Source organism: Mus musculus, chromosome 13 (genome assembly GCF_000001635.26).
Source record: "Mus musculus strain C57BL/6J chromosome 13, GRCm38.p6 C57BL/6J".
Classification (NCBI taxonomy): domain Eukaryota; kingdom Metazoa; phylum Chordata; class Mammalia; order Rodentia; family Muridae; genus Mus; species Mus musculus.
Genome location: NC_000079.6, coordinates 100084629 through 100105374, shown reverse-complemented (window position 1 = coordinate 100105374; position 20746 = coordinate 100084629). Strand labels below are relative to the sequence as shown.

Here is a 20746-nt window from a genome sequence, read left to right as displayed (position 1 = left end):
TCTTGTTGATCTTGTTCATTTATTTTGTATTTTCTCCTCTGTAACATACAATGTCTTATTTATTGCTCCGTTGATATCTCTGGAAGCAATAAATTTTGCAACATTCGTGTGCAAAATGTGGAGTATAATCATTTTTGACAGTTTTTATTTTAAAGTGTACAAAAGCCCATATAGTGGATGTCCTGTGAAGTGTTTCATGGCTTCTCTTTGCGATTTCCTCACACAGAATTTCAACCTTTTTTTTTACTCAATTAAAAATTTCTTGGCGGAGGTTGGGGGTTGGACAGATGGCTCAGTAGATCCATTTCCTGCTCTTCCAGTAGGTCCTAGTTTTGGTTCCCAGCACCAGCATCAGGAGTCTGATAACTACCTGTAACTTTTCAGTCTCCCGCAAACTCGCTCTCTCCATACTCATAGTTAAAACTTTTTTTTTTCCTAGCAGGGTATGGTAGCCTATACATACCTGTAATCTCAACATTGAGCCCGTGCAGGCAGGAGGATCAAGAGTTGAAGGGCAGCCTTAGCTATAAGAGGCCCTGTCTCAAAAACCCTAAAACAAACAGGTTCTATGCTCTGGGGATGCACTGGTGCTAAGGCACTACTCTCATACTATTTTATCTTATTGTAATTTTGAGGTAAGTCTTGTCAGATAGTCCAGGGCTCGGAACTTGTGACCTCTTTATTTCGGTTTCTCCAGTGCTGGGATTGCAGGCACGCACCACCATGCTCTGCATTCTTGCACACTTTGACTCTTCTCGAAAACTCCTTAATAGTTCATAAAAGATTCAGTTAAGTAGGTTGGGGATGGACGTTCCATGGCAGTGTGCATGCCGAGAATGCAGGGTTTGTGAGGGATCCTGGGTTCAAACCCTAGCACCACTGGCGAGAAATTAAAAGTTTGAGCCGGGCAGGCAGGGGTGGCGCACGCTTTTAATCCCAGCACTTGGGAGGCAGAGGTAGGCAGATTTCTGAGTTCGAGGCCAGCCTGGTCGACAGAGTGAGTTCCAGGACAGCCAGGGCTACACAGAGAAACCCTGTCTCGAAACGGCCCCCCCCCCAAAAAAAAAAAAAAAAAAGTTTGACCTGGAGGATTCAGCTGCTTCCGCTCTCTCTTTTCAACAACTCCCAAGGTCTTACAAAGGAAAGAATATCTGTCTTCGAATCAAAAAAAAAAAAAAAAAAAAAAATCTCTGGTTTACAGGTAACCGAAGCTACAGAGCGTTGCAGTTGCTATGGCTCCCGGCGCCCGGAGTCTGACGTCATCGTCGGCGCCGAATGATTACGCATTGCTTCCGGCGCCTTTCGCGAGCCGGGACGCGGGGAGGAGAAACTTAGCTTTTAGTGTGGCAGGGTCATGAAGAGGAGGCGGTGGCGGGAGAGCGGAGGAGGCGGAGGGGGCGCAAAACTGCGGTAGCCAGCGCTGGACTGGTGGTTGTGGACGTGTGGGAGGGTGAGAGTGTCAGCCTGCGGGCAGCGGCCGGGGCTCTGGGCTGAGCGCGGCCGCGGAGCCGCCGCTCTCGGCCCCCTGGCTCCGCCATGTTCCGCAGGGCACGCCTTAGCGTGAAGCCAAATGTCAGGCCTGGTGTAGGGACCAGGGGCTCCGCCGCTCCCAATCCCCAGCGTGGACCAGAGGCTCCCAGGCCTCCGGAGCCTGCCACCGAGTCAGCTCCGAAGCCAGCGGAGCCCACAGATGTGCCTGCAGTGGATTCCGGGGGAGCAGAACCCCAGGAACAGGCTCCCGGGAGCAGGTAAGGTCTTCTATCAAGCTGAGCTGTTGGATTTTTACCACGGAGCACCTCTCCTGCAACAAGCTTTTGATTTGAGCTGGATGAAACCACTTCTAGTTGTAGTTTTATTCCGTGATCTGAGGGTGCGACTACTATGACTCTGTCACGATCTTAAGATTCCCGAGGAGACAGTGTCTTGCCTTATCTTACAGAGATGGGAATCCAGGCTTAAGGATTTTGAAGTCAAGAATGTAGACGCACCATCACTTGGAAATTTAATTAATTGTCCTGGAGTACTTTACACTGAAAGCACTTTGGGATTTTCATTTTGTGGATATTTATTTTTGAAAGGAGAGCACCAGTGCTGATTTTTTTTCCTCCCTCCACGCGGTGATGCGGTTGAACCCAAGGCCTCATGGAGTGTTAGGTAAACGCCCTGCCCCTGAGTCAAAGGGAAGAGGCTTAGGTTACTTATTTTGGTTCGAGTGCATACTTCTTTATTGTAACTACGTTTCCTGAATCAAGACGCCTGGCTTTAGTGACAAATACCACATTTGAATTTAGGACGCTCCTACTTAGCTTAGCAAGTTTAAGTAGGTTGTTCTCAGAGAAAATTTGTTCCTGGTGTCAAGTTAGTACCTCCTTTAGGACAATATTGTGAGATCAGATAGGATTACATAAACTGCCTTACATGCCACATGGTAGAATAGTTCCCCCAAATTTACTAAAAAAAAAAATTTGATTACTTTCAAAAAAAGGTGATGAGACCGAGTATGGTGTCACAACTTTAGTCCTAGCAATAGGGAGGCAGAGGCCACCCTGCTTTAGGACAGTCAGCCCCATAGTGAGAACCCGTCTCAAAAAACAAAACAGTGGAGAAAGGTGATGGTACAAATTAAATATGTGACGGGTTAATATGGTGACTGTAGTGTTTTATAATATACAGAGGAAAAAGCCAGTAAGTAATCACATTAAGTGACAGGGAGATGGTACAATTTATGTTTGCATAGTAACAGCATTTCTTCTGTTAATCAGAGTTTGTGCTGTGTGTTATTTTGGCATTCCAATTATGCACCATGATTTCAACATTTTTTTTTTTAAACTTGGATCTGTTTGAAAATTTTCTGCTTAGAATAGAAATACCAGTATTGGTCACTGCTCCAAATTTGGAAAATTTTGTTAACTATATAGGAAGGCATAATGATTGATATTTTATAAATTCCCATAGGCCATAGTCCTGAGACATGCTTGAGAATATTTTAGTTGACAATTAGAGTACATCATATACTATGCATATAAACTATATGTGTGAATGTGTATATACATACACACATATAGTTTGTCTGTTTGGGGGGGACAAGATTTAACTATGTAGCTTTGACTTGCTGGAAGTCTCTTACCTCCTGAGTGCTGGCATTAAAAGCATGAGCCACCAGGCCCACCAAGTTTTTTGTTGTTGTTTTTAAGGTAGAGTTTCATCTAGCTCAGGTTGACCTAGAACTCTCCATGCATGAAAAGACACCTTTAAGTTTCTCATCCACCTGCTTTACCTTCTGAATGCTGAGATTACAGATATGTGCCATCATGCCTGGTGTATGTAGTGCTGAGTATGAAAGCCAGGGCTCTGCGTGCCATTCAGGCTCTGTGCCAGCTTAACTACATCCCTGGTCCTTGTTCCTTATTTGATGAGAGCATTCATTCGTTTTGCTAGTTGTAGAAACCAACGGAGTATACATTTAACATATAAGATGCCAGTGATTGATGTGTTACATTCTAAGAGCTACACTAGAGTTCTAGGGACCGAACCTCAGGGCCTCGAGCATGTCAGCCTGAGTTTTATCTATCTTCAGCTTTAAGGAGAGAGTTTAAAAGAGATAATGTTATATGTTAAAGCAGCTTCTGTTTTTATATGGAACTAATAAAATATGATAAAAGTACACTTAAATTATTCATTCTGTTTCCTTTTAAAATTATCTATTATTGTTGTTATTTTATGTGCATTGGTGTTTTTCCCATATTTATGTCTGTGTGAGGGTATTGGTTACCCTGGAACTGGAATTACAAACAGCTGCTCTGCTGGTTTTAGGAATTGAACCTGGGCCCCTCTGGAAGAACAGCCTTGCTCTTAACCACTGAATCATCTCTCCAGCCCCTATACTTCCTTTTTAACATTTTAAATTTCAACTAATACAAAGTAATTGTACATGTTATGGAGTACAATGTGTACAATGTGTTATTTCAATATGTATTTACAATGTGTCATGTTAATGGTATCACTTTAAAAGTTTATTATTTCTTTGTGTAAAGAGCATTTTAGATCATTATTATTATATATTTTGTTAAGGTTTTTTTTTTTTTTTAAATTTTATGTATATGAGTACACTGTTGCTGTCTTCAGACACTCCAGAAGAGGGCATCAGATCTCATTACAGATGCCTGTGAGCCACCATGTGGTTGCTGGGAATTGAACTCAGGACCTCTGGAAGAACAGTGCTCTTAACCACTGAGTCATCTCTCCAGCTCATTCTAGACTTTTTTAAAATAAAGATTTATTTATTTGCTTTACATGTGTGAGCACACTGTAGCTGTACAGATGGTTGTGAGCCTTCATGTGGTTGTTGGGAATTGCTCTGCTTGCTCTGGACCCCACTTGGCCCCTCTTGCTCTGGTCAACCCCGCTCTCTCAGTCCCCGCTTGTTCTGGCCCAAAGATTGATTGATTGATTGATTTTTGGTTTTTCAAGATAGGGTTTCTCTGTGTAGCCTTGGCTGTCTTGGAACTCACTCTGTAGACCAGGCTGGCCTCAAACTCAGAAATCCCCCTGCCTCTGCCTCCCGAGTGCTGGGATTAAAGGCGTGCGCCACCACTGCCCAGTGATTTATTATACATAAGTACATTGTAGCTGACTTTAAATGCACCAGAAGAAGGAGTCAGATCTCATTACGGGTTGTCGTGAGCCACCACGTGGTTGCTGGGATTTGAACTCAGGACTTTCGGATGAGCAGTCAGTGCTCTTAACCACTGAGCCATCTTGCCAGCCCCTAGATCTTTTTAATAACTCTCTTGTGTTAAAAAATGTTGTCAACCAAGTTATCCTACCACAATATAGTGCATTATTAGAAATAAATGTTAACTCTAGTCAGCTATATTCCTGTTCTCTTTCTTTTCCTTTTCTTGTCTGTTTGTTTCCTTTTCTATTTTGAGACAGGGTTTCACTGTGTAACTTTGGTGGCTCTGGAACTCTCTTTGTAGAGCAGCTGGGCTCAGTCCTGTATCTGCCTCCCCAGTGCTGTGACTAGAGGAGTGCGTCACCGTGCTGGGCTTTTTCTTACACTTTCTAAATGTTTTATGTATATGGGTGTTTTGCCTTTGTGTGTGTCAGTGCACCATATGCCTGGTGCCCATGGTAACTAGAAGACTTTGGATCTCCTGGAACTAGAGTTATAGACAGTTGTGAGCGGCTATCTGGGTACTGGAAATTGAACCCAAGTTTTATGGTAGAGCAGCCAGTGCTCTTAACCTTGAGTTCATGACTCCAGCTCCATTTCTGAGCGATTTATATCTAATCTGTACTATAGCCAATATTTGATTTAAAGTGATTAGATGCTTTGTTTGTTTGAGCTAGGGTCTCATGTAGCTTAAGTTAGCTTCAGACTCACTGTGTTGCTGAGGACAGTCTTGAACTTCCAATCCTTCTGCCTCCACTTCTGAGTATTGAGGTTACAGACACTTAGCAAAACAAAATCCAATTTTCTATCTAGTTATTAAAAATTGGCTTACTAAGCTTTGTTCTGTGACTTAATTTTGTGTTTGGGGGGTTTTTGGTTTTTTTTGGTACTTCAAAGAATTCAGCATATTGTTAATGTTTTCTATTGTGCTTAGGAACTAAGTTTGAAAAAGAATAACAATTTTCCTTAGAATTTACATATACTGTATTGATAATTTGTTTACCTCTTTTAAAAACAGGATTCATGTGTGTTTGTGAATACCACATGTGTGCAGGAGCCAGAAAGTGTCAGATCTTTGGAGTCAGAGTTACAGGTGTTTGTGAGCCACCTGATGTCAGAGCTGGGAAGTCTGAAAAGTAGACGTGCACCTAAGCCCAGAACCAGCTCTCTAGTCTCTGTTCGTTTGTTTTGAGACAGTCTTACCTAGTAGGTAGCTCAAGCTGGTTGTAGTTACTCATGGCAGTCGGTCTCCCTTAGCCCCAGTGCTAGGAATGGAAGTATGAGCTATCATTTAAAGCTGAGAAGGTTTTAAAGAAATGTTTATTGCAACTCTGTTATAATCAACATAACTCTGAAAAGTTACTGTTTCTTATGTTTGTTTTTCTTTTTGTTCAGTGAGACCTTGCTATCTTAAAACTAATATATAAAAGAGATGAGTCATGATGTCTCTTTTCTTTTTAATTCCAATAGTGATGAAAAGACTGGTGACAAAAATAATGCTGCAGAGTCCAGCACATTGTCCTCTGCTTCTTCACAGAGAAGAAAGCGAGTGTCAAGCACATCCAGTCTTGTTCAGCCTTCTGGCAGTGCCCCCTCACAGAGTCGCCCCTTATCTACAGTTGATCACGATGCACCACAGCCAAACCCTACTCCAGCTAAAGAGAAGCAGCCGTGTTCAGACAGATACCGAATCTATAAGGCCCGAAAACTGAGGGAGATGTTGAAAGAGGAACTGAGAAAGGAGAAGGTAAGTGAGTGAACTGTAGTCCAGTCCATCCTCCTGACCCAGCCTTGCTATGTACAGTTCAAGCCATCCTGACCCAGCCTTGCTATATACAATCCAAGCCATCCTCCTGACCCAGCCTTCCTATGTACAATCCAAGCCATCCTCCTGACCAGCCTTGCTATGTACAATCCAAGCCATCCTCCTGACCCAGCCTTGCTATGTACAATCCAAGCCATCCTCCTGACCCAGCCTTGCTATGTACAATCCAAGCCATCCTCCTGACCCAGCCTTCCTATAGTCCAGCCTTCTGATAGTTCAGTTGTATATTTGAGTTTAGTGCATCTGAAGTTAATCTGTTTATAAAATCTCTGTATATAGAAACAATGGAAAAACAAATTTTCTACAAATGAAAGCCAGAGGCCACCAGATCGTTCAAAAATGACTATGAGAGACTTCATATATTACCTTCCAGATAACAATCCAATGACGTAAGTAAAATTCATTTATGCTTTGTTTCATTGGGTATGTAATGACATGCCACTTTTAGAGTACAGTTTCATGTTCAGAAGCTTGTTGAATAATTTATAACATTTGTATTATCTCTTAAAGATAAAGTTTCTAACAAAATAAGTATGGATACATTTGGGTCTAAGCCTATGCAAGTAACTGCTCTCTAGGATGATAATGGTGTCCCTCTTTATCTCCTAGAGCTAAAGAGGCTTCTTGTTTTAGTTATTGGGCAGTAGTGTAATTTCTATTTCTTATGTGTTATAATGTGATATAAAGGAATATAGTTTTTATGCCCTATTTCATTGGTAATGGTGTAGTTTGGATCACAAGTGCTTCATGAACAAAGCTTTAATTCTTTAATGTTAGCCTGAGGTGGAAGGCAGACATCATAAATCTGTTTTTGGTGGTGTCGTAGGTGGCCTTAGCATAGTCTTCAGGATAGGCCTCTTTTGCATTCGCCAGGTCTTTGGCCATGTTGAAGAAGGTCTGGAGATGAGCCACCTAGCTTGCTTCATTTCCCAAGGCTGCCAATCTCTCTTCACTAAGGAGTTAGTGGGGGAAAAGTATTTCTTATTTAGGGCCCAGCAGGTTATTGGTTCTTGATGAGTTTTTAACTAAAAAATTCTTCCTATTGTTTGTTTTTGGCTGGTGTGTGCTGGGAATCAATCCGTTCTCAGCCTTCACGGATCTAATTCTCACTGGCTAGGCATGACTGAAAAAAAAAAAAAAGATTGTTGAACATTCCTAATGAAGTGCTGTAGTATATTGTATGAAAAATGGAGGCTAAGAGAATTTTTTTCTGGCTATAAAGAAAATTGCTAAAATATTAATTTGTTAAAAAGTATGCTTTTATTTGTACTTAACAGTTCTTCAGTGGAACAAGAAAAGAAACCTGAGAAATCCTTGGCTCCCACCCCAACGAGAGAGTGAGCATCTTATCGTTCTGTTTAGTGTATGCTTCCTGTTGCTGTGCACCGCAGGTGCCCACCACTGACTTAGCCCAGCCTTGGACACACTGAAAGTGAAATCTAAGGCTTCTTTGATTTTCCTTTTCTTTCTGTTCTGGCCTGTGCTTTGTGCATGTGTTTGGTGTGCATGTGTTTGGTGTGCATGTGTTTGGTGTGCATGTGTGTCTTATATGGGCGTGTGTTGTGTTCTTTAGTTGTGCTTCACTTTATGTAGTAATGCAAGGTTTCTTGTTGATTTTGTCTAGTCAGCTTGCTTCTGAAATCCCTTGTCTATGCTTTTTGAGTGCTGGCTGCTAAGCCTACCTAGCTTTTATATGGGTTTTAAGGATCCAAACTCCATTCGTCACACTTGGTGGGTGAGTACTTTATCCACTGAACACCCTCCTACCGCCAACCTGCAAATGGAGCTTCTGTACATTTGATTGCTTCTTAAAAATAGAACCACTTAGCCGGGCAGGGGTGGCGCATGCCTTTAAGCACTTGGGAGGCAGAGGCAGGTGGATTTCTGAGTTCGAGGCCAGCCTGGTCTACAGAGTAAGTTCCAGGACAGCCAGGGCTACACAGAAACCGTGTCTTGAAAAACCGAAAAAAAAAAAAACCAAACCAAACCAAAACAAAAACAGTCGGGGCTACATAAAAAACCCACAACCATGTGTTCTAAAAGGAAGAGAAGCCCCGGCTGGGCGTGGTAGCTCATGCGTCTAAGCTCGGCGCCTGAGAAGCTGAGTCTTTACTACTGAGGTGTAGCATCATTCTTGGAGAGAGATGAATAAATCTACTCACCCCAGAGAGGGGACTGGTGACAGATCACCAGGAAAGATACCACCAAAGTCCAACTTGGACCTTTTAGGGTTTTTTTATTTTTTAGTTTTATGGCAGGGTTTTTCTGTCTGGCTCTGGTTGTCCTGGCTCTTGCTAGGACTAGGCTAGCATTGAGCTCTTAGGATTGACCTGCCTCTGCCTCCTGATTACTGGGATTAAAGGCATGTGCCACCACTATCCAGTGAAGCAGTGAGTTTTAATTATCATCAATATGAGAGAAGGGTTACTTATAAGATCATAAATTATCTCAAAGACAGCTGTATCATCAAAGCCTACCCAGCATGGACAATGGCTCATGAAAGCTGGGAACCTAACATTCTTTAAACATAGAAGCAATTCGGCAGGCTGGAGAGTGTCTTTCAGTAGTCTTTACTGCGTGGGGTGGGAAGATTTCATTTATCTGGTCAGTTTCCGGGACTTCCTGAAGCCTTTGAGTTGTTGGCTGAGCTTTGCAGATTTCTCTGTAGGAATATCCAATATCTTAAGCTTCTCATTCAGAGAGGTTATATTTTGAGGAAACTGCCACACAAAAGCTATATAGGGAGAATCTGTCTCAGAAACACACACACACACATGTATGCATGTATACACAGACACACACACACAGTTAGATCTTTTCAGAATGAGAGGTCTATAATATTTGTATAATATATGTAATTGACTAATACTATGCCTTCCATTTACATTTGTACTTATATTCCATGCCTGGGAGTACATGAGAGTGTCATAGCTTGTGGGGTGGTCATAGGACACACAGCCTGAGAGTCAGTTCTCTTCCAACATGTGGGTTCCATGTATTGAACACAGGTATCAGGCCTTTCTTGACCCGCTGAGCCATCTCACTGGCCTCATGAGTTTTAAATTAAAGATGTTCATATTGAGGTTTTGTTTGATTTTGAGACAATCCTTGGCTAGTCTAGGACTTGCCATGTAGCTCATTCTGGGCCTTGAGCTTACAGAGATCAGTCTCCTCTGGCTCTTAGGGTTAGGAGTAAAAGCTTGCACTTCTAATTTAGGAGGCGTTTGTTGTCAAAAACAGTAGCTTTGAGTGGTTAAAAAAAATTAAAAGGAACAAAGGGAATATTGAAAAAAGTCTTTCCACCTTTGTTTCTTTGTGGTTTAAAAGTCTGTGGTTTCTACCCCCCCCCCCCAAAAAAAACAAATGTTACCAGTTAAAACAATTTTTAAGTTACATTGTGCATATGCAGTGTGTATTTGTGTGGGCACATGCATGCCATGATGAGAGTATGGAGGTTGTCTTAGTCAAGGTTTCTGTTCCTACACAAACATCATGACCAAGAAGCAAGTTGGGGAGGAAAGGGTTTATTCAGCTTACACTTCCACACTGCTGTTCTTCACCAAAGGAAGTCAGGACTGGAACTCAAGCAGGTCAGGAAGCAGGAGCTGAGCAGAGGCAATGGAGGGATGTTCTTTATTGGCTTGCTTCCCCTGGCTTGCTCAGCCTGCTCTCTTATTTTGGTTTTTGTTTTGTTTTTAGATACAGGATTTTCTCTGTATAGCCCTGGCTGTCCTGGAACTCACTCTGTAGACCAGGCTGGCCTCGAACTTAGAAATTCGCCTGCCTCTGCCTCCCAAAGGTGTTAAAGGCGTACGCCACCACACCTAGCCTGTTCTCTTATAGAACCCAAGACTACCAGCCCAGAGAAAGCCCCTTGATCACTAATTGAGAAAATGCCGTACAGTTGGATCTCATGGAGGCATTTCCTCAACTGAAGCTCCTTTTTCTGTGATAACTCCAGCTGTTTCAAGTTGATACAAAACTAGCCAGTACAGAGGTGAAGAGACAGTTTGTGGCAGTCAGTGTGCATTCTGGAGGTTGCACACTGCTACTGCTGTGCATTCAGCTTGTTAGACTTTGTGGCAAGAGCCATCTCACCTGCTCACCAATTTTTAGATATAGCATTTCAGATTTATAATGTATGTGTGCTTCAATAAGATATTAACAGCCAGTATAGTAGAAAGAAAGATTTGGAATATTTTTTTAATAGTTATAATTGGATGGGAGCAAGAGGTTCTGATGGACTTTTGCACAGTTGGCTGACTACCTGAGGGCTGGACGTAGGTGTGCATCTGTGTAATCCCAGCAATTGAAAGGCTGAATTTGAGGCTAGCATGAGCCTACAGAATGAGCACCCAACTATTTTGAGCTTCATAGCAAGAGCCTGCCTCATAGATCTAAGAAAATAAAACCAAACTAAAAAAAGATATACTAGTATACATATTTCAGAAAGCTAGAAAAAGTAGGTACCAGAAGTGGGGTAAAAAGGTAACATTTGTTTATTTATTTATTTATTTTTATTATTGGCCTCAAACCTAAAGTATACTGTAAACCACTGAGTTACTTGGCTGGTACCACTGGTTTATTTTAAAAGAGAGTAAACATTTCTTATTGTTTTCTAATTTTTTTTAAGATTTACTTATTATTATATGTAAGTACACTGTAGTTGTCTTTAGACATATCAGAAGAGAGTGTCAGATCTCATTATGGATGGATATGAGCCACCATGTGGTTGCTGGGTTTTTGAACTCAGGACCTTTAGAGCAGTCAGTGCTCTTAACTACTGAGCCCTCTCACTAGCTGCTCTTATTGTTATGTCTAAAGATTCCTTATTATATGTTACCAAATTAGCCAGGTGGTGGTAGTGCATTCCTTTAATCTCAGCACCCAAGATGCAGAGACAGGAGGAAGGCAGGAAGGTCTCTGTGAGTTTGAGGCCAGCCTGGTTTACAGAAAGAGTTCCAGGACAGCCAGGGCTACAATAGTGAATTCCTGTCTAAAAAAAAAGTTACCAAATAATATCTTATCCTCTTCACCTCTCCAATGTATCCATCCATCCATCCATTTATTTATTTTGAGTCAGAGTCTTAAGGTAAAGTTCATAGTGACCTAGAACTCTTGGTTCTTTGCTTCATTGGTCTCCTTAGAGCCAAGATTACCTTGTATTTCATTATGCCTGGCAGGGTAACTGTGTCATGTGGTATTTTTAGTTGAGTTATAGAGAAAGTTTAAAATGGCTGCATGTTGGTTTTCTTTAGTAACTTGTTTTGAGTTCATACTATTCAGGAAATACTGTTTTGTTGCTAAGGTAACAATGTTTCCATTTTAGTAGGCAAGAAAATCAGAGCACTCAAGATGCTAATGATAATGAAGACGTGGAAGAGGAGGTGGATGATGGGCCACTTCTGGTTCCTCGAGTAAAAGTGGCAGAAGATGGTTCTATTATTTTAGATGAAGAAAGGTGAGTTAAGGAGATGGTGCAGGAAGGAGGGAGGAGGTAGGGGTAAAGAACAGAGAGATGCTATTTCTCCATCTGTCAACAGAACGTTTAACTAACCGCCACTGGATAGATGGACAGCATGACTATTTTAAGCAGGTAAATGGACTAAATTAATGTGCAATTTTAGCATGTTTGGATGAGATGCTATCGCTCTCCTCTTGTCTGTCAACCCAACTTTGTTTACTCATCACCCTGCTGCTAAGCCAGGCCAGCTGCTGAGCAGCTGTGTGCTGTTACCCACTGAGGATCGATTTCTAGGATTGATTCAGTTTGAAGTTGGTATTTAAACTTTTCGTATTATTCATTAATTTTACCTTGTTTGATTTTTCTTTGTTTTTATTATTTTTGTTTTTTGAGACTCTCACTGTGTAGCCTTGGCTGGCCTGAGACTTGCTTTGTAGACAGGTTGGCCTTGAACTGCTGACCAGTCTTTCCAGCTCTAAAGTGTGTATTTTATACGGGATCAGGTAACAAAGAGAAATGAAAGGCTTTTGCCGTTTAGTTAGTAACAATGTATATAAGTATAAATTTGACTATAATATAAATGCAATACTGATAAGTATTTCTATGTGATGGTGATTTTATATGTCAATAATAGTTAAAGAGATATTGGCTCAGGAGCCATTTAGAAATCCACAAACCAAAACCAGGTGTGACGACATATGCCTGCAGTCTTAGCACTTGGGAAGTGGAGATAGTAATTCAAAACTGTTCTCAGCTAGACAGCAAGTTCCAGGCGAGCCTGGACAACACAAAGCCTGGTCTGAAAGACAGACAGACAAAAAGGACAATAGAGCAGTTTATTTACCTTTAGTCCAAAGGTATTTTGAAAATGCTGTAACCGGAAAACAGGTTGGCATTTATTTCTGTACCTTAAAATCACATTTGGAAAAATATATATTTCAAATTTATTATCCTTTTTCAAATATATTTTATATTTTCTGTACTAAGTGCTGTGTAAATCTTAGAATGCAGTAATTAAATCTCATCTACTGTTTTTCATACTTGGGTTTTTAGTGTGACTGTATTGAGAATGTCTTCTTTCAGTTTAACTGTAGAAGTTTTGAGAACAAAAGGCCCCTGCGTCGTTGAAGAGAATGATCCTATATTTGAGCGCGGCTCCACTACTACTTACTCCAGCTTCAGGAAGAACTACTACTCAAAGCCATGGTCCAATAAAGGTAACTAATGTTCATCAAAGGTCTTTTGGAATAAAATGAACTTTTATTTAAGCTTCTGACTTCTTGTAAATAAAATGGAACCTGCCACGTTGGTTTCCACTCAGATTTATTGGTTCCCCTCCCCTTCCCCTACTATATCTTTGACTTTTGATCATTTTGCCTGGAATCTGTTTCAGACTGTACAGAGAACCTCCATTTAAGTGAATAGTTGGCAGTGTTTCTGTGTGAGCACTAACCTTTGTGCCGGTGGGTCATTGTTTTTGTAGGATTTAATCATAGCAGTACTCGCCTTGCAGATGCTGTTCCCGCAGCAGTCACGGTGCCTGCCTGTAACACAGACTGAGGGGCTTAGGCAGGGCGGCCAGGGAGTGTGAGTCCAGCAACAGACAGCACAACACGACAGCAACAGAGCACACAGGCACATTTCATGGTTTTCCTTACTGCTTTTTACTTTAAGAATGGTTTTTAAGTATGGTAGCATATAGGGCAAAAGGAAATTTTTTGTACTTTCTCCCTCCTCTGACTATTAACAACTTGTTTTTTTTTTTTTAAGGTAAATTCTGTCGGGCTTGTTACATTTTCCCTCACTTCCTCCTTCCCTTTCCCAGTGTTATAAATACCAGGGCCCCTTTAGTCCAGTAAACATTTTTCCAAGTGCTTGTCTGTATGTCTGTCTCTTTCTCTCTTTCTCCTTCTCTCATTCTTTCTGCTACTCACTGAGTATTTTATTTATTTCTTATAGGTATCCTAACACAAATGCCTCATTAATTCATATCTTACCAATTGTCTATAGTGTTAATTTTCTTACAGTTTTGTCAATAATCTTTTAGTTTTGCTAGCTTATAGAAATCCAATATTCCAAAATAATTCTTCATATTTCTATATATTTGCTTGCTAGTAGTAAGATCCAGCATCTAGTATTTTCAGTTTTAAAATTTGCCTTAATATTTAAAACAACTATAAGTTTACATATATTTTGATCATATTCTTTCCTTCCCCCAAATTTGTACAGATCTCCACCTCCCTACTTACCCAACTCTCACGTTCTTTTTTTAAAAAAAGAAACAAATCCAATACACCAAAACTCTCAAAACCTACAAAGCAAAATACAACATTATCCAGAAAGAAAGAAAGAAAGAAAGAAAGAAAGAAAGAAAGAAAGAAAGAAAGAAAGAAACCTGCCAAAACCTACCAAAGTGCAACCAAGTAAAAGCGCACATACATACAAAGTGTGGGGTCCATTCCTGAGATCTGCCTGGAATGGTTGGCCCAGTGTCATTCCAGTGGAGAAAACTGACTTTCCTTCTCCTAGCAAGAATAAATGACAGTTCTGTTGTTAACCTTTACCCAAGTAGCTATGTTTACATTGATTCATTTTTTAAAAAAAGATTTATTTATTTATTTATAATATGTAAGTACACTGTGTCTGTCTTCAGACACTCCAGAAGAGGGAGTCAGATCTTGTTTCGGATGGTTGTGAGCCACCATGTGGTTGCTGGGATTTGAACACAGGACCTTTGGAAGAGTAGACGGTGCTCTTAACTACTGAGCCATCTCACCAGCCCCTCATTTTTTTTTTTTAAATATAATAGGAAAAAGCAAAACTTTCGCATCAAAGTTGGACAAGACAGTCCAACAGAAGGAAAAGAGACCAAGAGTGGCCACAAGAGTCAGAGACCCAAGAATCCCATAAAATCACTAGCCTCAAAGCTCTAAGTGCAGAGGACCTGGTGCCCTGAGGGGAGATTTGAAGGAGACCTCCCTTTTAGGGCTGAGTGTTCCGAGGTCTCTGACTCTGAGGAGTGTCTGGCTGTGAGTCTCTGTATTTATTCCTATCTGCTGCTGCTGCTGGCAGAGCAAGCAAATGATCTATGAGTATAGTAGAATATCACTAGAAATCATTTGAGTACTACATTTATTTTTCCTTTTAGAACAGTATTTGATTTTGCCCTAGGTCCCTGGGCTATCTAGTCTCAGATTCATGGTCACACAAGCAGTGCCAGATATGGACTCCCTCTTTTGGGGTGGGACTTAAGTCGGATCAGGTATTGCTTGGTTACTCCTTTTTCATTGTGCTGTTGGTAGCTGTGGGACGTTCTCCCAGGACTGGTTTTTCATTTCTGGCTGGCATTTACATGGTTCCATAAACCTCTTTATTTTCAGAGACCTCTTTGTCTTGTTTGGTTTAATATCTGATTGGGTGGCCTTCTGTCCCAGCAGGTACATGTGATGATCAAGCTTGTGGGGCCCCTTTGGAATGGGAGTGCAAACTTTTTAGTTGTCTCCTGGGCCACCTACTTGACTTTCTTAGTCATCCCTGTGAGGTACAGAGCAGATTCAGGCATGATCAGTCCAGACTACATTGGATGTGCTACGTGGTGTGAGGCACTACAGGAAATCTGGTCTTGTCAGGTGGGCTTACAGACTGTGGCTCACTCATTTCATGATTGAGGCAGATCTCAGAGCTAGAAACTCGTACCACACCGGTCAGAAGTTCTGGACCTCTTAGCAGTTCTTGTTACCAAGGCCTCCTGAGTTCTGGGATGTGACATGTACCCCACAGTTACCTAGGGAGATAGTTGTGTTTTATTGTATTTGAGTTTCTTTTCAATGAAATTAAGTACTCTTTAACTTATTTTAATTAAGTTTTTATATATAAAGTTTTTATATATAGTTGTATATAACTAATTTGGGTTATTTTGTCTGAACGGAAAATTAATTTTCAGTTAATCTTTTATTTTTACAGAAACCGATATGTTTTTTTTAGCCATCAGCATGGTAGGAACTGACTTTTCTATGATTGGACAACTTTTTCCTCACAGAGCAAGGATAGAAATTAAGGTAAAGTATGCCTATAACATTTATTGGTTAGAAAGGGTGAAAAAAATTACTAAGGTTTTTTCTTTTAATTTAATTCACATTTGTTCTCTATTATGTTTGTGTTTGTGTGTGACACTGATTTTTGTATAATTTCTCAATTTTAGTATAGTTATATCTCTTGAGCTTTTTATATGACTTTTAATATGTATTTGAGAACTATTGATAAAGATACTAAAATTAAGAGTTAATGAAAATAGAAGGAAGATGTATCAGAGTACTTAGAGTTAGTGTAGCTTTATGATTAGAAAGTATCTAAGATTTTCTGGGATGATACGGAAAGTGCTGAGTATATGTCGCTGGACTGAGTGTTGCTGTCTGAGTCCCCCTTAACTTTGTGAATAACCACTAACATTGTGAGCAGTGAAGTGATGTCAGCATGGACGGACTGTGCCTGAGAGGATGAGCTTGGTGGTGGTGCTGAGAAACTGTACTGTGCTTTCTGGGTAGGAGTGTGTTTGGGTTCCCTCATGCTGTGTTGCCATAGTGTATTCCTAGTTAACCATGAGAGAGTCTCCCAACCGTATGTCTTTCCCTTAGTTCTCCATCTCAGCATGTTTGCCACATTAGTGAAAACAACCAATCAGGAAGATAAGAATTTGGGTGTCCTTAAAGTAGACTAGACTTGATTGCCCAGGAACATTATGTAGTGCCTTCCTGTAGTGTGGTGTCATAGCCTCACTGGATTTCTGCAAGAGGTGAGGAGCCTGCTTGTTTGTTTGTTTGTATGTATGTATGTATGTATGTATGCATGCATGCATGTATGTATGTATGTATTGAGACAGAATTTCCCTGTCACTCTGGCTGTCTTCAAGCTGGTCTTGTCGTCGATCAGGCTGTCTTCAGACTCAGAGATTGGCCTGCTTCTGAGTGCTGGGATTGAAGGTGTGCTCCACTAGGCCTGGCTCCTGCTTGTATTCTTTATGTTCTAATGTTGATCTTGGTTAAAATGATCACTAAATTAAAGTTTTATGAAGGCTAAAATTTGATTAGAGGTAGAGCTCTCTGGTAATCTGATTAATTAATAGTGTTTGTCACTGACTTCTTTCAGAAAACATTTAGGTTCTTCCCTTAAAGTTTAGTATAATTCCAACAGGTCTGGGTAAAGTGTAGAAAAGTGAAAATGCTCTGTTTCTAGGATTAGTGAAGTACATCTTGTTGATTCCTGCATAGCGAACGAACCTTATAGCCATAGAACCAATTCCATGTGGCTATACTATATTCCACTTATATATCGCAGAGATTTGCTACACTTTTTTCCTTTTTAAAAAACCTTTAAAAATTATTATAATTTTAAAGACTTATTTGTGTTATGTATGTGGGTACACTGTCACTGTCTTCAGACACACCAGAAGAGGGTATCGAAAACCATTATAGGTGGTTATGAACCACCATGTGGTTGCTGGGAATTGAACTGAGGACATCTGAAAGAGTACTCCGTGCTCTTAACTCTGAGCCATCTTTCCAGCCTTCAAAATTATTTTATGTGTGTGGGTGTTTGCTTGTAGTATGCCTGTGTGCCTAGTGTCTGTGGAAACCAGAAGAGGGTATCAAGTCACCTAGGACTGGAGTTAAGAGCCACCATGTGGGTGGTGGAAATTGAATCCAGGTTCCTGGAAGAGTAGCCAGTGCTGTTAATTCTTTCTCCATTTTCCCAGCCTCCATATTATATTTTTTAAGGAATATTTACCATTTCATTCATGAGGCATATTGGTTTGCATTTTTCTTTTTTCTTTTTTTGAGTGCTGGTACTGAATTTGTGTTCATCACTAAGCTATAGCCCTGATCCCTGTAATTGTCTTTCAGAGTTCTTGGCTGTTTGGTGGTGGTTGCTGAGATGAGCAGGGAGGGGCATGGACCTCTTGCTAGTTCTGGAACACATTCAGATCAGCACCGTTTCCCCTTTAGTGTGATGGGACTTTCCTGTGAAGCAAGAATCTGATTTTTTTATTATTTTTTAAATGGTGAAAGTGTTTATATTATAAATTAAATTTTTTCATCCATACAGAGGTGTTCAGTATTTTAGTTTTAGTTAAGCCTGCAGTCCCTGTTTCTGAGGAGGCTGAGGCTCGAGCATCACTGCGGCCTAAGAATTTAAGCCAGGCTGAACAACACAGACCCTACACAAACCCGTTTTCCTCCACAGATATTGATTCCTGTGTTGCTGGGCAATGATGGTGCACACCTTTAATCCCAGCACTTGGGAAGCAGAGGCAGGGGAATCTCCGAGTTGAGGCTGGCCTGGTCTGTGGAGTTACAGTGGGACTAGGACAGCTAGGGCCGTTACATAGAGAAACCATGGGGTTTTTTTGGGGGGGGAGGGGCTAGGGGATAGGGAAGGTATTCTTGTGATAATTTTAATACTAAGTTGGAGAGATCATATCTATAAAAACTTTTACTGTTGTCATATAACATTTGTAGGATTTGTAGTGATAACACTCTTTGATTTCTTTTCTATTTCCTCTGCCACTGATCTATCTTATCTACTTTAAATTTGTTTTTGTTTGGGGTTTTGAGACAGAGTTTCATTTTGTAACTCAGGTTGGCTTCTAAAGTTGATCCTCCTTGCTTAGCTGATAATCCTTCTCTAAGGGCTTATAATTTTAAGACTATCCTTTGTAATAAGGTAGATGTGCTAGTGCGTGCCTATCATTCTGGTATTCAAGAGGAGGCAGGAGAATAGTGAGTTTAAGACCTGCTTTGGGTGCATAAGATCCTGCCCTAAAAGACCACAAATAAACAAACAAAACTTACAAAACGTGTCTGGGGCCATGACTTAGCTGTAAAGCCCATGTCTTACAAGCATGGGAGTCTGAGTTTGAATCCTGAGCATCCATGTAGAATGGGGGCCATGGGGATACATGCCTGTAACCCCAAAACTAAAGAGATAGAGACAGAAAGATTAGTAGGAATGCATGGTTATTTTTGAGTTGAGTAGGGAACTTGAGGCCACACTAGAGTACATTAGTCCTTGTCTCAAAAAAAAAACCAAACTTCTGTCTTATATAATATATATAGATAGATCAGTGCAGGCTTAGATTTTTTTTAAACTTCATTTAATTAGAGATCATTAATGCCCCAACCTCTGTTCTCGCCCCTAAGGAGAGAAAGATGGTTAATAGGAATAAGGCGATGCAAACCTGTTTAGAAGTAGTTCTTTGGGGCCATTCCAATCTTTGTTGTCAGAATACTAGTAGTGCAGTCTAAAATATCAAATATGAATCAGTAGCAATAGTCTAGTCCAATTAGCAGACACTAAACACGAATCATTAACAGTGGCTTGATCCAGAGCAATCTGTGAGACTTGGCCAAAAGGGCAAGAGACAGCCAGAATACCACAGGAAGATCCAGAATACCACAGGAAGATCTTGGGCGCATTTCTCTCTATGAAGTCACAACAAGCGAAGAAAGCATTTCGAGGTGTGCCAGTGCATGGTTCACTGTTGGGTTCTACTTACACTCTTTCCAAACATCATGCACCCTTTCAACCGCCTGCTGCAGCAAAATGTCCTCTCTGAGTCTGCTTTAGGAAAACATCCTCTCCAGTGTTTCCTTCAGCAAAACATCCTCCCATGTGTCATCTTCCTGAAAAATATCACATGACACAACTGAGTCTCCAAAGAAACCAGAAATTTCTGCTTTATATTTGGGACTATATATAGATGAGATAAACTTGGGTTCAAACTTTTGCCTAATTGTAGACTCCTCTATTACACTAAAAAACCATTTTGGAATAATAGTGAAAATGTTCAATGTTAGGAGTATTTTAGGTTGGATAAGTTAATGTTAGCTTAATTGACTATAGATTTATCTTTGTGTGGTAGTCGACTGTTGTTTTTAATGAGAATCCATTGAGCACGTGTGCATGTGTTTTTGAGTAGGTGTATCGTCCCACTTACTCCTGTGAGTATGTGCAAGTGCTCACTCATGGCACTTGGTTCCTTTCACCTTTATATCAGTTCTGGCTAGTGACATGAAGCTGGCAGGCTTGGCCCATGGTGACTTTCTATGTGCCATAAATCTCGCTTCATTGTTTTATTTCTGTTGTTGATAGTAAAGATAATATCAGGAAAAGTTACATGAATCTTTAATCTTTATTACAAAAAAGTTGATAATATTTAGAGTATGTGTATGTGCCTGTCTTTGAGTCTGTATGTACGTGGGGGTTGTGCACATGTTCATTTGAAGATCAGAAGACAGCTTCTGGGTATGTTAGTTCCTCCTTCTGCCATGTGGGTTCCAGGACCACATGAAGGCCGTCCTTTACCTGCTGAGCCAGATTCACTAGCTCCTCAGTCCACATTCAATTTTCTTAAAGATCTGTCTGTCTGTCTGTCTGTCTGTCTATCTATCTATCTATCTATCTATCTATCTATCTATCTTTATGTGAGTATGTTGTAGCTGTACAGATGGTTGTAAGCCTTCTCGTGGTTGTTGGGAATTGAATTTTAGGACCTCTGCTTGCTCTGGTCACTCCAGTCGGCCCAGCTCTCTCAGGTCTGCTCCGCTCTCTCAGGTCTGCTCCGCTCTCTCAGTCCCTGCTCGCTCCGGCCCAAAGATTTATTTATTATTATACATAAATACACTGTAGCTGTCTTCAGACGCACCAGAAGAGGGTGTCAGAGCTCATTACGGGTGGTTGTGAGACACCATGTGGTATCTGGGATTTGAAATCAGGACCTACTGAA

At 40.8% G+C, this 20746-nt stretch overlaps 1 protein-coding gene across 9 annotated transcripts in view; it reads left to right on the top strand.

Annotated features, from left to right (window-relative positions):
* Window positions 1–1284: 1284 nt before the first annotated feature.
* Bdp1 (B double prime 1, subunit of RNA polymerase III transcription initiation factor IIIB) overlaps window positions 1285–20746 on the top strand; it is an 86097-nt gene continuing 66635 nt past the window's right edge. For 5 of the 9 annotated variants that reach the window (XR_382739.2, XM_006517726.4, XM_017315545.2 and 2 more), the window contains exons 1-7: window positions 1285–1748; window positions 6146–6422; window positions 6780–6889; window positions 7778–7837; window positions 11830–11961; window positions 13048–13181; window positions 15928–16022. Coding sequence is in view for 7 of the 9 variants with exons in the window: in XM_006517726.4 (XP_006517789.1) it covers window positions 1537–1748; window positions 6146–6422; window positions 6780–6889; window positions 7778–7837; window positions 11830–11961; window positions 13048–13181; window positions 15928–16022 (1020 nt within the window). In the remaining 2 variants the exon portion in view is untranslated. Of the gene's footprint in view, window positions 1749–6145; window positions 6423–6779; window positions 6890–7777; window positions 7838–11829; window positions 11962–13047; window positions 13182–15927; window positions 16023–20746 lie in introns of those variants that run through there. The other 4 variants (XM_017315546.2, XM_017315543.2, NM_001081061.1 and 1 more) reach the window with 3 other exon arrangements.